Source organism: Gobius niger (assembly GCF_951799975.1).
Source record: "Gobius niger genome assembly, chromosome: 16".
Lineage (NCBI taxonomy): Eukaryota > Metazoa > Chordata > Actinopteri > Gobiiformes > Gobiidae > Gobius > Gobius niger.
The window spans coordinates 18,478,338-18,495,457 of NC_136867.1; the positions used below are offsets into that span (position 1 = coordinate 18,478,338).

General features: G+C 41.1%; 1 protein-coding gene across 3 annotated transcripts in view; it reads left to right on the top strand.

Annotated features, from left to right (window-relative positions):
• The first annotated feature begins 5,312 nt into the window (after positions 1 to 5,312).
• Positions 5,313 to 17,120, top strand: part of smoc1 (SPARC related modular calcium binding 1) — a 50,846-nt gene continuing 39,038 nt past the window's right edge. For all 3 annotated transcript variants that reach the window (XM_079573098.1, XM_079573099.1, XM_079573100.1), the window contains exon 1: positions 5,313 to 5,693. In XM_079573098.1, coding sequence (XP_079429224.1) covers positions 5,592 to 5,693 — 102 coding nt within the window. In that variant the 5' untranslated portion in view covers positions 5,313 to 5,591. The remainder of the gene's footprint in view (positions 5,694 to 17,120) is intronic.

Here is a 17,120-nt window from a genome sequence, read left to right on the forward strand (position 1 = left end):
TTTGTTAACATATGAGGTCATAAGATTGAAATGGCGCAAACAATATGTTTTTGTTTGTTTTACTTCTGTCATAATCTATGCTGCTCCACACTCAAAAAATATCCTGCGTTGACTGACTGGTGGGTTGATAGAGCTGATAAATGTGACAATTGTTTTTTACCAGCTACATTATTCTCGCACTTTCAGCAGTAGGCATATGTTAAATGCTTGTGTAGCCTATAATTGATATTTAATATTTAATACCTATCAATCCAAACAAATGCAAAAGCTCCAGAAGTTCAACTGATATATAATATATAATGATGCACTAATGGCACTCAAACCGCTGCTTGGAAGCAAAAGCCCTATATGTATATCCTGCTATTTCAGAGTTGATCATTTTAGACTAGGCAATTTATTTTGCCTGAAGTAGGCTATAGATACGGCAAATAAATTGATAAAATATATAAATATGTAGTCTACACACGAATCTAAGCATACAATTAGCTAATCAATTGTGCGTGTAGATAAGCTAACATTTTAAAATCATGTTGAAAGGTACCCTCTTGCACCCCTGTAGAACAGGACCTGGATTGGTGACAATGATGTAATATTGTTAAAGGCAGAATCATAGTGAATATGCCTATACTCTGTATAATATAAGCTTATGTTTCTGTTTTACAAAGCCTTGCTGTCGATGTGCAAATGTTTGTCATTGTAAAGCGACCGTTTCAATGTCAAATCTATTTATAAAGCACATCTACAAAATACTCGAGTTGGCTAAAATGCTCAGTGTAGAGAGAAAACAGAGCAATAAAAAGACAATATTTGCAAAACATCAAGCAGGCATATAAACAAATGTAAAAAAATAGAGTAGGTGCCAAGATTAAAGATTAAAAATAAAAAAAAACTAGATCCTATATAACTCAAGATAAGCGTATCTTAACAGAACAGACCTATATTTATTGCGAGTTTTATATATTAGCCGCAGACAGAGGTGCATGTCTTTATACTCTGTGGGAAGCCTATGGAGAACTCATGCAGAAAATCCACATGACTCAAGCATTAGCCCAGTCCGTGCAAAATAGCATGTCACATATAAATGCATTAGGACTGATTTTAGTCCAGTTTGGTCCAGTCTCAGATCTGAACCAGGATTAGATAACTGTATCCCAAGTGCTCTGCTGACCCACTAAACTCCTGACCCGCAGTGGTGTTGGGACGGGGGGCAGTGCTGGTTTAATTGGCCCCTCCCGTGAGCCGCGTTTGGGGGACAGTGTGAAACCAGTGACAACAGGAACGTGCTGGTCCGGCTGCAGGCATGGGCGCACATACATATGAAAGCTTGTATTTTTGGCATCCTCCCCTTGATAGATGGATATGGGTTCATCGAGAGGTGAGAATTACTATGTAATGAGGCTTCAAAGACATATATTATCTGACAGCAACTTCAAATATTTGACAAAGTAAACCATGTTAAATTGAAAAGGAAATCCATATCCATAGCTGGGATTGAACCACGACGAGTTGGGAACCAAGTGGACGAGTTGCTGGCGAACGCTGAAAAACTGGATGACACCCAGCAGAATACAAACAGAACGTGCTCCGCAGTTATTTAAAACAGCTGATATATTGCTGTTATTGGCAACTGAGGATGGTACAAACCATTTACACAGTAATACAAAAAATAAATATAAATGTAGGTCGATTCACGGCCCATCTGTAGAATATCCATCCAAAACACTACGGCCCTGAAGAGAAAGTAGTTCATCCATTTAATTTCACATATGCAGCTTGATATAAGAACATCATGAAGAACACGTTTTACTTTTTACATTTCACTGCTATTGACAGGGTCAATATTAAGCCCCATGCCATTCTATTATTGTATGTCTGATCAGAGGATTCATTTTTACATAAGGTGCACTGTTAAATTGGACCCAGTGAACACCCTGAAAACTTTATCTGAAAGGTAACTCTCTAATTGGAGCTAGTGTGAGAAAGTCCAGCCCGTTGTGCATCTGTGTGTACAGTGCCCTCCTGGTCCTGTGAAGATAGGGACCTTTGGGTGCCCCCTCTTCACATCTCCAATTTTAGTTTGCCAACAGAAAGACCACGTTTTCTAGACACTTTCAACACCTGCCCTCCTGACCCTGTGACACAGCCCCCTCCCTCATGGACCTGTCCTGTGTGGGACATCCCGTAGTGGAGCAGACCCCTCTCAGCCCAAAGGTCCCAGAGACCGAGCTGTTAATTCAATCAGGAGAGCGGTTTGCTCAATTAGACAGCCATAAAGGCCGTGATGGAGGGGGTAGCGGAGGAGGGCCGGCGGCTGTAATTGTGTATGACAGTGTGTAAACAGAGCGTGAATGGAGCTCGCAGGTGTGTGACACCAGACCAGACTCAATGGTCCTTTTCACACTTTCTCTGGGCGTAGAGCGGTGTCTGCTTGTTTGTTGAGCTTGTCCTCGTCACTTTAGCGCTGTGCGCTCAGCCTTTGTAGAGGCTCTTAGTGTGGCCACTCTTTACTGCCATATGTACACTTTGTTTCAGGAGCTAGTGAACATTGCAGCCAGTACATGTAAAATATGTGGAATTTATGAAATGAAATCCAGATGATGCTTTAAAGGAGAGGTTAGGTTTTTTTTCATTCAGCAACCACTCTATCAAGGAGCAGCAATGGGCTCAAAAGGGACTAAAATGGAAATAATACTTTTTTTTTAGCCTGTATAAATAGTGTATATGAACAACTGCAGGCCCAGTATGTGTAGCAGCTTTTAGTTTTAGATTCTGTGGTATGATAAATTATACATTATGAAGTCAATGCCAAATTTAATGAAAATCATCAATTCCTTGGACAAATACCAAGAGAGAGCTCAGTAAAAATGTGGTCTGCCATTTCACAGGCTTCAAACAATGCCAGACCTGCTTTATAGCAGCACACAAAGCCACAGTACCACATTCAAAAGTGTCTATGCACAATTTTAACTAATTTATCCTCATCATTTAGTGTCTACTCCCCATTGTGTGCACTGTGTGTGTGCGTGTGTGTGTACGCGCACTGTCCATGGGATATTAGTGCTGAACATCTGGTTCCCCTACAGTGTATGTCCCGTCTTTGGGTGGCCCTTGTCCCGTGAGTTCTGCACAGACACCTGCTAATTTAGTCTGTATGTATATGGAGAGTGTAATCCTCTGCAGATAGATGAGCCGCTGCAGTAATTGGGAAGTACACTTCTATTGAGTGTGTCCATTCAGTCCTTTATGTTGTTGAGGGTTTCTTTGATGTGCAGCCAAATGACAACAGAATTAAAGTGTCAAACAGTGCTTTCCCTACAACAGACCCACACAAACCTGCCCTCTTTGTTGAGCAAGGGCTGAATGAAAGCAGATATAAACGCGTCTCGTTAACATTCCTCCAGTGCCCCTCACTCTCCTCAGCATCACCTCTGGACCACGGACCACATAACCATCTACCCTCAGTATCATCCTCACTGACATCATTCTCTTTTCAGGCACAAAATGTTCTCTTTTCACTTGGATGCAGTGATTCATTTGATGCACTGGTTAATTTCTTGACTGAATGAGAAACCACACTGTGCAACTGACCAAATGTTATAGAGAATATTAAAGGCTATTCCTACAACAATGGGCCTTAGATGGTTCAAGTGGACAAAGTGTGGCACCCGAGACCCACACTGACAGGACAAAGAGAATTAGGAGTCACCAATCCTCAATCTTCAGTCCCATTAGAATTAATCTTACCATTGTTTCGATCTCTCCTTCAGTATTCCACTGTTTTACATAGACTTTCTCTGTCCCGGTCATGTCCCTCTCTCTTCTCTGTGTGAAAGCTCCGGTTCAAAGCGCTGCTCACACATCATTAATGCTGACCCTAATTGTGCCAATTCCCGCAGCTCAATAGCTCTAATTACAAGCCTCTTCAATGGGCCACTCCAAAAGGCGCGCAACTGTCATCGGGTGCTCTTCAAAAATATCCACAGAGACAAAGCAGAGGGCGCAGGAGCTGGGACGGGGGAGCAGACCCATTCCTCCACAGAGTGACTGGACCCTTTTTCTAAAGAGTTCTGCTGATGAGACACAGGCACTTCACTCTTTTAGGCAGATTCCTTTGAACTTATTCTTACAGAGCTTCATTATCAATGTATAGAAAAGAAGAAGGAGAGAAAGTTTGAAATATAAAGTGGAAAATTCAAGCTGCACTAGCTGTCTTCAATTTTATTCAATTCTGGGCAGGCAACGACAGTGATTCTCAACTGACAAAGATTTGGAATAGCGAACACAACTTTCACCACATGTATAGAAAATCACCCCTGTTTGACTTTTTATATGTAATATCAAGTATATCAAGTATCACTGTATTCTGTTGTTTCAGGCCCAGATCAATAGGTCTCACAATCCAAAACTATAAAAACTCAAAGACACTGAATGACACTACCACAAACCCTTTTAGAGTCTCGACTGGCCAGTTTAGAATCATTGTACTATAGTATATCACAAATAATCTCCTCACAAGCCTGATAGTGCATTACACTTGTTAGTTTGACGACTCAATATCCCTGTGAGCTTGTTCTCGTCTGCACCAAGAGGCATGCTCTGAACTGCACACAACAAAGCAGTGAAAGAGCACAAGGCGTGTCTTAAAGTGAACCAAAAATCACAAGTGTGATGATGAACACACCCAAATAAAAACTAAACTGGTCTTGTAAGTAAAAGCTCATTTTAAGGCAGAATCTGTCCATGAAAGACAATCATGGGAACAACAGAGATTCAAATGATCAAAAATGTCTGATCGGGACTGATTCATAAAACAGTGGCCTTTAAACTTTTGTTAGATGATTGACTTCTCTCTGATATTGTAAACATACGCTTAAAGAAAAAAGTATAAACCTATGCTAGCTGCAGGGTATAGCACTGCACAGTACAGGTTAGTAATTAGAGAGCACTTATATGTGATTTTCAAATGATTCTTTGGTCTTTTTTTTTGTGCCTCAGATCTCTTAAGTGTGCCCTCATAACAGCTATTGACTTGTATCAATAGACGTTCCCTAGAAGTGCAGGTTAAATGTCACTGGTCCATTATAGTCCACTCTCTGTCTGTGAATGGGTAAGAAACTCCAAACTGACCCTTACAATCGCTCTGCCATTGTCCTGCTCCCACGGTCCTACACTGAGGTCACGCAGCTGCCTTCCCTCTCCCTCTCTCTCCCTCTTGTCCAACTGACCACAGCAGCCCCACAAACTTCATCCAACTTCATTTTGGGCGTGGTTTTAAACATGCTATTTGTATTGGACCGTCCAGTCCGTCCGTCAGCGCCGCTGTTCCCACCTTAGCGTTTAAATTCAGTGCGCACTGGGCACGGCACTTGTGGATGCGATGTGCGGCTGACTCTCGAGCACGCAGTGGATGAAACAGTCACTGAAATGGTTTGCGCCAAGTTCCTCGACCCGCGCGTGCCAACATGTGAATAAACGCTCTCGGGGGACACAGACTGCTTCTCGTGGACTGACATTTTGGAGCTCTCTCCGGTCTCCTCGCGTGGGACCTGTTGAACGTCACCAGCTCGTGCCTGCTTGCTCCACTCCGCAGTATGTTATTGTCCACGGTCGTCCTGTTCACGTCGTGTCACGTCCTCGCGCCTCTGCTCCTCTGTCACCTGCGCTCCGCGTGCGCACAGAAACCCGGCTCGAGGGTGAGTAACTTTACAGTAGCTTCACATAGCTGGGTTTTTACAGTATCGTAAGTGGTGATGCTGCGAATATTCAGGGGGGAAAAAGTGGGCTAATAGGCTGCTCATCATTCCAATGCTGCAAGATTTAACAGGCTGTCATGAGGAAAGCTTTGGAAATCTAAAGGAGTTCAGTGTCAGTGTCTGGAGTGGACCACAGTTTGTGATGGCACGTGAAAGCAGCAGCATTTAGCATCACATCTGTAAAGGGAAGTTTCATTAGACTCTGTTACAACAAAGCATTAATACTACATGATATATTCATTATACGTGCTTAACCTCTTACCTTTTACCAAATGTAAAAGCTTCTTAACTGGAGCTTACAGCCTATAGGCCAAGGTAACGCCTCATTTGAAAGCTAAGACCTACAACAACTGATGTAAATGGATCTTTTTCCTTGCATTGGTGCCGGGTTGTCGTCACTTTTTTGACGTTCTTTTTCATCACATTTTTGCCACTTTTCCCATCGCTTTTCATGTCACTTTTTGTTTCTCTTTTGTGGCTTTTCTTTTGCCTCATTTTTGTCTTTATTTCGTCTCTTTTTCAGCACATTTTCACCCCTTTTTCAGGACATTTTGTCTTTTTTTGGTCACATTTATGTCACTTTACTGTCACTTTTTTTTTTAACGCTTTTTTTTATCGCGTTTTCATCCTCATTTTGATGCTTTTTTCAAGAAGCTTTTAGATTTGAGTTATGCCAAAAAAAATGGAGAAAATGTGCTCAGTTCAGGTGGGTGTTAAGGGGTTAAAATATACACCTGTAAATTTGTCTTCTATTCAACTATAATAATATATCTAATTTTATGTAATTTCTGGAAAATATAACGGCATTATTAGCTCATTCTCTACTTGTCTCTCCCTAAAAACCCTCAATACTGAGATGTTTTGTGTTTTCCTTGTTAAGATCCACTCACTTAAAGGGAAGAAGTGCTTAAGTATTGGGGGATCCGGCAATTATTTTAGACAGCATCATATAGTGTTTCATTTGGAGTGTTCCTGCTGGGCTGTTTTAGCCTGTTCCCCAAACCCATCACACCAGTCCAAATAAAAAGCGCTCCTGTCACTACTGATTTACAAATCTATCACCGGGAACAAGGTGTGCTTTAGAGATGAAAATAAAGCCATTTATTCAAAGTCAGTGCAGAGAGGATGACACGAGTACTCCTCTCCACCAGATGAATGCTCTATTACTAAAACAGACCTCTCTGAATCTTATTCTTGTACTTAGGATGGTATAAGTGCGCAAATTTGTAAATATACTGGTATTTCAAAATCAGTATTTTTCAAGTTGATGTCAAATTACTTGATAGAACATTAGTAAACGACAAAAGAGTTGAGTGTAAAGTTATATATCCACTCTTGTAAATATTTTGATCATTTCTCAGAACCGTTTTAAGACTTTCCGCTGAGCCTTTTCCCTAAAGGCAGGATGATGCATCACATTCTTACCGGGTAAATGAGTAATGGGACCTTATAAAGCTCGGGTCAGATCAAAGCAAAGCATGTCGGCTGTGTGGTCATGTTTCGCTAATTTCATTTTCACTTTGCGGTTTTGGGGTTACTCCTGGTTTTATGTTTACAGTTTTGCTCCAGTGACGATGGCGCTGTGTGTAGTATGACCCAATTCATAAAGTTGTAAAAATGTCAGAATTTTCTCTTACACGTCACAGATAAAACAAAACATCTCAGAAAAAAAGACACATGGGATCCACTTCGGTCATAAATGTGAACATGGAATTTCCTACCTTCTCAAAGCAGGGCAGCAACTTGAAAGTATTAAAAACCCAAATGGATACGTTTTCCATTACAACAGTCAAGATCATCTCATGCACGGAAAAGCTTTTAATATTGAGCGATTTAGGACCGCTAAATATTAAGGAAAACCCATGCATCATTATTTCTGTTGCAAGAGAACAAAGCAGTAGCTATAACACCCCTTTCCAATAACTAGAAGTGGCTTCAGATGTTCAGATTTGTAATTCTTAAAAAATGCATTACTCTTAAATCTTAACACTGCCAATTCCTGCCACTGAGCAATTGGTTGCGACAAACGAGGAACATGTTTCAGAAACCGGCACATGTTCACACTGGCAATCTGGAAAATAAAAGACAAAAAGTCAATGCGAAAATTACCAATGCTCCTCTTAAGCACTGATGTGTACGGTGTCTCCTCCTAATCAGGCTACATTTGACCAGTGATGCCATGTCTAAGCCATGCAGGAGCAGGAGGAGTCACAGAGAGGCAGTAGGTGACAGCGATAAACAACACATTATTAATAAACCTTCATCGTGACGTGTCCAGGGCAGATGCTAAAAAGTCATTTTAAAAAGAACAGGACAGCTCAGGGCGAAAGACGGTGACGAGCAGGGAGAAACAATCAGCAAATTGTCAGGACAGGAGTTGAACCCATGCCGCCAGAACACATGTGCATCAGCCTTAAAGGTGCATTATGCAACTTTTTATATGGTTGATATTTGTTCCTTTTTGAAATTGTAGTGGCTAGAGGCCGATCGGGCCGATATGTGGGGATTTTACAATGTTGGCTATCGGCTGATCTAACGCCGAAAAAAGTCGATATTTCTGGGACCGAAAATAATAGAGACTTCCTGTTTTTTGCATTGGAAAGAGCAAGTCAGGGCTTTAAAACGAGTCCCCCCACAACTCCCGAGGCCTCAGGGGAGGTGAGAAACATCGCAATGAAAATTTGTTAGCTTCAAGTTTGTTAAACACAAGTTTCACTAAACCTCTGCTGCAGGTCATATTGAAGTGCAGAATCTGGAGAATTCAATCGCTGAGTTGAGTGGAGTTTAACCTCCACTATTGTATTTTTGATCGCCGCGCAAAATGCTGCGGCTTGAAACAATATGCGACAAATCAAAGCTGGGACAGATACTATGATTGGGTCACTTAAAGTAATAAAATAAAATCGGCCTGTGCTGGAGCGGCCAAGTATTTGTTTTTACAGGATTAGACCAGACATTTGGAAAAATCGACCAAAAATACAGGGCCAGCATATCGGCATCGGCCAATTAACATCCCAAAATATCGGCTTCGGCCTGAGAAAAACCCATATCGGTTGGCCTCTAGTAGTGGGCCAGCGGCTGTATGAGTGGTCAGCATGGCACATTTATTTTCCATCACAGTGGTCTTTAGTGCATTTTTAATATTCTGAGTGGAGAGACAGGAAGGATCTTAAATGGCATGTTATTATTTCATTTTAGAAAAGATAAATTGATATTTACAAGTTTGGCTTGTTGAAAAACGTATCCTTTTGCTTTTTTGTTTGAGCTGTTATTTTCTGCTGAATGTTTTTTTCCCTGTGTTTTTATGTAAAACACTTTAGTCTGCCTAGTGTTTTGCTGTAAAGTGCTATAGAAATAAACTTTGAGTGATTGATATAGTACAGTGGCTCTGTCTACAATGGCTTTTTTATGCCAGATGCCCTTCCTGAAATAACTATCTACAATTTACACTTGATGGAGTTTACGTTTTTGATCACACCAGGGGACACTAATAGACGCCTACTTTCTTAAGACTTTTGCTATGATGGAACTAGGACTTGAATCATATTTCTCTGGTTTGCCACTTTTAAAGGATGTTAAGAATAGTCCTACGCCATCTTTCCTATCTGTTCCCGTTAGCAATTTAGTTTATGTCGTAATTGCAAGCAAGAGCAACTCGCGCCGTGCGTTTGCTTATTAGGACCATCATATGGTGTGAGAAACTATTGGAAGCTAATGCAGCCGTGTCACTTGAAAGAAGATTTGAGAATATCCATGCTGCCATATATTTGGATTTGGAAAATGTTTTTGGCAACGTGATCGGTCATAGTTTGGCATTGCTGTCTGGAAACACAAACATTTCAGATTAACTTGTTCTGCAGCAGTTTTTGATCAGCCACATAGAGATTGACACCACTGGAATTCTCTTTGCTTCAGCCAGTTATTGCGTCTTTCCTCTTGATAACAAAGAAAAATCAGGACTTAAAAAGTAAAAAGTGAAAGGAATTGTATAGTCTTTGTAATGGACGTAACTGTTGTCATACAATACTATATATGGAAGGTCAGTGCTGCAATTTTATAATTATGAGACATATGAGGGAAAGTACAAAGCGTGTAATGCAGTGTTAGAGCCACAGCAGCATCTGAAAGTTTTATTAGAGGCTATGAACATATGGCAACATTACACACTTTTGTTTACATTTTTCAAGAACAAAACGAAAACTTGCTAATTTGCATAAGATTTTATAAAATGTGCAAAATTTTTAGAAAGTCCCTCCTTTGCGGATCTCAGCAACTAATCAGAGTCTAGAATCCTCCTGCGTTGACCAATGACACAAGCTTTTCCTGTGAACCAGCCTGCAAGGGGGAGGAGCTTGATAGTTTACTTTTGAAAAGTCTGTTCCTGCTCTCCTCATTTTGCAAACTAAGAAGGGCCTTCTGCATAAAGAGCCTCTCTTTATTTGATTGTTTACTTTAAATTTCACTGTATCTCTCCTCACTTTGCAAACTTACAGACTATCACTTTAACCCACCCTTTCCTTCGAACCCCACATCAAGCAAATAACCCGGACTGCTTTCTTCCATCTCAAAAACATATCACGACTCCGCCCATCCCTCACTTTCTCTGCCGCTGAAACACTGATTCATGCCTTCATTACATCTAGAATCGACTACTGCAACAGCATCCTCTACGGCTCACCATCCAAAACCCTCAATAAACTCCAGTACATCCAAAACTCCGCTGCCCGCCTCCTCACGCACACTCGCTCCCGTGAACACATCACCCCTGTCCTTCAGAACCTCCACTGGCTCCCCGTCCCTCAACGCATCCAGTTCAAGGTCCTCCTCATCACTTTCAAAGCCCTCCATAATTTGGCCCCTCCATACCTCACCGACCTGCTCCACCATCACACTCCATCTCGCTCCCTCCGCTCCTCCAACGCCAACCTCCTGTCCCTCCCCTGTAAGACCAAGCGCCGAACCTGGGGAGACAGAGCCTTCTCCATCGCCGCCCCCACACTCTGGAACTCACTGCCCCCACCGCTCCGTGCCTGTTCTGACCTCCTCACCTTCAAGAAAGAACTCAAAACTCACCTCTTTAAAAAGGCTTTTAATATCGAGTAACTGCCCTCTATTTTAATGTGCTAATTTTATGTGTGATTTTATTCTTGTTTTCTGTAAAGCGTCTTTGAGTGTCTTGAAAAGCGCTATACAAATAAAATGTATTAACATTACATTCATTGCACTGCAGGAGGATATGGAGCATATAGTTGTTCCCTTCACTGGGTTAGGAAGATTCATATTGTCCTAGCGGGCAGAAGGAGCAGCTGGAACCCCCGGTCCTAAATGTAAAAGGTTCCTCAAGGTCGACCTCATGACGTTGCCTCAAAGGTTAAGGGAAAGGAGAAAAGAGCTATCTTGCCACTTTTTAGATGCAGAGAGTGTCTCTTGCAACAGCCAATCAAGTCCTGCCCACATGTCGTCTGTTCTGCTGACCCCAGATCAGCGCCTGGATTTCATGCTCAATTTCAGCTCCGTCTAATCAGTGTAATTAAAGCCAGGCTGTGATTTCAGGCTGCTCACGGATCAGTGCAGAGTCAACCTTCCCTTCCCCTCGAGATTGTCCTGGTACAGAGGGATTTATATAACTGTCTGTTCCACTTTGCAGACCACATGCACCGGGTATACAGCATGCGAAGAGAGACACAGCTTGATCGAGTCCTTCAAATGAATACTAACATGGTTCACTCAGGATTTTAACAGATATAAATGTGACTAAACAAACCCAGAAAAAAGAATATTCCAGAAATAAAACAGGTCTTAAATCAGGTCTTAATATAGAATTGTTTGAGACCCAACCTGGATTGGGTCTCAAATAAACCTAGGTATAAAACAGACCTAATTTACTGGATTTGATTATCGGTTCGAACCAAGACAAACATGACCCCAGCAGTTTTCTTAGAGCCTAAACACAATTTTGGTCCCAATGCATGAAAGCCTTCTTCTATTGACAGATTGGATTCAGTTCATTATTTGTGGTGTCAGTTGCCAATATGAATTGCCCCAGTGCTTCACCAAGATTGCTTTTTAAATGAACAATGAGATGCATATCAAACAAGACAGACGAGCAGATCTAATGTCCAAATGTCCATCAGTCAGGTTTAAAGTTTGCCAGGCGTCTTGGCAAGGAAAAACTCAAAAACTAAAACAAACATAAGTTGTAGGGAAGAAAAGAAACCTTAGAGAAAGCCACATAAAAGGAGAGATTCACTTATAGGCAAAGAATCTGCACAATTAATTGCAACTGAATCAAAAGTGCAATTAGCAGATAGCAAAGGCTTCCATTGTCTCCGTTTGGATTCATCAAGTACAAAAGCATCTGTCTGTGTACTTTAGCCCTCTGCAAACATGTTCTGAAATGTATTTGATATTAGTTATTAGTGGCTCATGTGTCAGTCTTCTCTTAAGTGTAAATGTAACTACGCATGTTTAAAATGTGTACTTTGACCTTGTGATGCGTATCACAAAAATTACAATCAGGTACAATTGTGCTCAAAGGTTTACATACCCTTGCAGAATTTCATCATAGGCCAACATTGGCCTTGTTGACAACAAAAAAAGTGCACCATACCGTGAAATATGGAGCTGGTTCGCTGATGCCAATGGTTCCAGCTGAATAAAGTGAAGGTCCCGTTAGTGGCATCTCTGTCTCCTGACCTCAATATCATTAAACCATAGCGGGGAGAGCTCAAATGTCCAGTTCATGCAAAACAGCCCAGGAACTTACAGGAACTAGAGGCCAAGAAGAATGGGCTGCTTTACCGTCAAAAAATAAATAAAGATCCTCATCCACAACTACCACAAAAGACTCCAAGCTGTCATTGATGTTAAAGGAAGCAATACACAGTGTTAAAAACTGGGGTATGTAAACTTTTGATCAGGGTCATTTTGGTCCTTTTTTTCCCATTATGATTAAAAAATAGCAAACTCAGTTTGTTTCACCATAAATGGCTTCATACAACCACTAACTATAAGTGAAAAAAAACTTTTGTGTTATCTTTCATGTTCTTTCATCACATTCTGCCAGGGTATGTAAACCTTTGAGCAACTTTATTTTTTCCAAAACTGTGCAGCTCAACTTTAGATGGGCCCAGGGCTGATGGAGAGGGGTAGCTTGATTTGATATGCTCATCTTGCCCAAACTTAGATAAAATTATGCATAAACTGAACTTTAATTCAAAAAGTACCACCAGAGGAGGGGTGAGTGCCATCTGCAGCACTGATCTCTTGAGAACCTTTCCCTCCACTAGAGTTTCCACCTCACTTCCCTTTGATATCAGCAACTGTGTGGTCCGACTCCATGTTTCTGGTTATGGTGTGGGTCCATTGTAATGTGGGCCACGCTTCCAGGGAACCGATTGTTCCGGAGCCAAAACGTAGCATTAGTGACATAAGAGGAATGCCGTTAATCAGATTTAGGGCCGTTTCCGAAAAGGAAGTGCCCCACCGCCACTCGCACTTTCTTCGTGACTTCTGCTCCCCACTTCACAGGACGGATAAAGAAACAACAACAAAACAGCTTTGCCAAACAAAAATGGAACGATATCATGTTGTTGCATATGAATGTACAACTATGCCATTGATTTGCACGATAAAAACTTGATCACAAAAAAAATGCGCCCCAGATTATGCAACCCTGATGGCCATCAATAATAGCTCTCACCTCGTGAATTACTGCGGGGCATGATTGAAAATTTGATCTTTTATTCAATGTTTGACACTGCTTGAGTTAGCTGAGGTTGTATGAAGCTGGTCAATAACAAATTGTTTTCATTGTTTCTGATTATCAGCTTCTATCAGCAGAACTCTGAGGAAGTGCTGTATTTCGATGTTGCGTACAAAGTTGAAAAGTCGAAAGTCGAAGCTGCCCCATTGAGAACCACGGCTCGATACCTTTCCAAGTCCGACCACCAAAGATCACTTCCCCCCGGTGCATTTTACAGGTTTCTTAATGCATTGTTTACTGCAGAGTTTATTAACAGGTGAAGTCAGTGCATCTTCACCGTAGGGCCGAGGCACATGCGGCGATTACATGATGTCAGGGTTGTAACGCTACAGGCTTTGGGCCCATCACCTCCCACTCTGCACCACACACACTTTGCGCCTCCTGTGTGAAAATCCTCCATCCGTCTATAAGAGCCACTTTGAAAACAGTTAATTGCAGGTTTCCTTTTAAGACAAAACCCAATTAGGCTTTTAAGGGTAACGAACAAGAGGGGACTCAGTGGTGTGTTTTCAAACTTCCCTTTTTTTATGCCGTGAAGTAATTGAAACGGTATGAGCCATGGCATGTGCTTTATAGATTTCCTGATGCCAATTATGGGGCGAAAGTCGTTAGCTCACGCTGTTAAAAGTATGTAACAACAGATTTAGAGATGACTTTGGTGTGTGGCATTCACTGACTTGTTACAGCTGCGGTTTTCTCAGTCAGTCCTTCACTTGGAGACAGGACCAGTGGTTCTCAGCAGGCGAAGCTCCGGGACCTACTTTCAGTGTTGACAAGCCGCTACCCAAATAAAGATATTCATTTCAACTTATGAAAACAATTTGCTGTTTGGCCCTGTTTAAAACAATGTGGTTTTTCCTCACAAAGTTCTGGTTACAGCATTGAGGATAAGGCGGACTATCAATAATCATGGCTTGTTTCATGTTGTGGCTACGCTAGTTCCTCTGACCTGAAGTCATGAGTACCAGTACCTCCTGTCTGTAGTCATTTCCTTTGGAGCCTCTCAAATAATCATACTTTCTCAAAATTATACGTGGTGGACAGTGAGTTAAGGTAAATGATCACTTATACATGCTAAAAACTTGATGCAGGATGTAAGTAGTTCAGCAGTGGTCGGATAATTTGTCTTGAAGCTAAAGGCTAACATGCAATAAAAAGTACCTACCGTATTTTCCGGACTATAAGTCACTCCGAAATAAAATCCACCTGCCAAAAAATGCCTAATGAAGAAAAAAGAAACAGGCTGAATAGGTGTACGGTATGCTAACGTAACGCAAAGCTAACTGTGGGCTAACACCACTTAAACAGTCTTTAATGCCAAGTTTGAGTGGAACAAAAAAAATCTCCATTGTGTAATTGGATGTAGAATATTCCTCTCTCACTTTGTCTTCTCTGTTAGCGTAGTAATTACTCTCACGGACAATAAATAAGTTAAAAAAAACGCAACATGCTACGACACATGCGCCGAGAAAAATTCCTAGTTTGTGAACCTGTTCTCAAACCACGGCAAGAAAAAACTATTCTGATTCTGACCTGTAGTGGCTCTTATAGCCTCTAGGGGCATGAGTTGAACTGTAGTATACAGAACATGCCGAAATCTCGATCTCACTCCAAATCACTGAATCCATTGAAATCTTCATCCTCAGTGTCACTTCTGAACAATTGCCTTGGCAACGACCTGGGCACGGAGGCGTAACTGCACCATTGACAAGCCTCTCCCGGCAGCACATTTTTCAAGCTCTCATTCGCAAACTCGTTCCTCTAGCTGTGGCCATCTAGCGTTTAGCCCGTGATTGTTTTTCTTCATTGCGGTAAGAGTAACTTTCTCTTCACCAGTAAGTGAAGCAAGTTTCTCGCTCACTCCAAACTTTCTTTCTGCTGCTCGATTAGCCTGCACTGCCCTCTAGTGGCATGTGAAATTGTATATTTGAATTAAAAATAATAATAAAAAAATCACATATTAGTCACTCTGGAGTATAAGACCCACTCCCAACCAAACTATGAAAAAAGTGTGACTTATAGTCCGGAAAATACGGTGCATAAAAATATAACTATAGACAAGATAGTTGCTTTTATGCAGATTAGTTAACAGTTGTGCCACTATTTGATAATGCATGAATGGAAGGAAAATATGCTTATCGAACGGGCCTAAGCTAATCTCAAAGGAAATTAATAGGGACAGGAAGTACTGGCGCCCACAACTCCATGTCTGAGGAACTAGCGTAGCCACAACTTGCAACGAGACATATTCAAAATATAAAGCTGTAGATTGGCTTTTCAAAGCTATTAAGACCTTTGATCGTTATTGCTGAAGTGACCCATTTTGAGGGTTCAATGTCTTGGAGCCAGTGTCTTTCTGATGTTGGGGTCAGACAAAGTTAGTTTTATAATCTAGGCTGTTTGAACCAAGTAGTTCCTTGTGTACTTCCCACAACCATTAGATCAATTTAAAACCCATTATTGAGGACACTGGAGATATTTTACAGGCCCTGAGAAACAAACATTAAGCCATTAGGTCATGTTATCCGAGTAGCGATTACCACCGCAGCTCCTGATCAAGTTTGGGTTAAATTTAAGTGGTTTATATTTGGTAGTTTGTTTATAGGTCTCCGGTCTCTTCCAGTGCTTTCTCTCCTGCCAGGTCTGATTGTCCTGGCCAAGTCTCCAGCAGCTTATTACATTGAATAAGTTTTATAGTGGACTTTTCTTTTGTCACTTTATGGTCACTGTCTGCTAACCGCAGTAAAGTGAAAGTTCCCCAAACCATTTCATTTGGTTATAAAAGTCTGACCACATCTGAGTGCCCCTGCCTGGTGGTGTAGAAGGTCGTGGACAGCTGGGGAGCGTGCCTACTGCCCGTGACTTTAGCTTCAGTAGTGTGCGGAGGCAAACCAGGTGCACAGCGCTGTGCAGCACAATGTGGCAGAAGTGAGTGTGACGCAGTTCAGTGAGTCAGCAGCTTCAGGGAAACAGGGATTATGTCAAGTCTGACGCCAAACAATTCTTCTTCAAACATGCGATGAACTAAATGAATTAACCCTTTGCGAATACATCAACATTCATCAGAAAGCACATTTCTTAAGTGCTGTGCATTGAACACTTCAATCAAGAGCAACAAAAGTGTTTTAGCTACACAAAAAATTATAAACAATGAGAAATGAAATAGATAAAAACAAATAAGTACAGAAAACAGTAAGAAAAAACAAAATAATTCTGTAGTGGCCATACCACCACTGCTATCTTTCTATCTATCTATCTATCTATCTATCTATCTATCTATCTATCTATCTATCTATCTATCTATCTATCTATCTATCTATCTATCTATCTATCTATCTATCTATCTATCTATCTATCTATCTATCTATCTATCTATCTATCTATCTATCTATCTTTGAGCATCTGGAAATGCGCTTTATAAGACTAATGCATTATTATTATTATTATTATTAAATCAGAAGCTTCCTTAAAGTTTTGGTTGGAAATTACAGATACACTTCAGACCAAAGAGAATTTTTATGTCATATGTTTGTTTGATGAGAGAGAAGATGATGAGGTCTGAAAGGAAAATGGGATACATGTAATATCTTGCTGAACTTAAG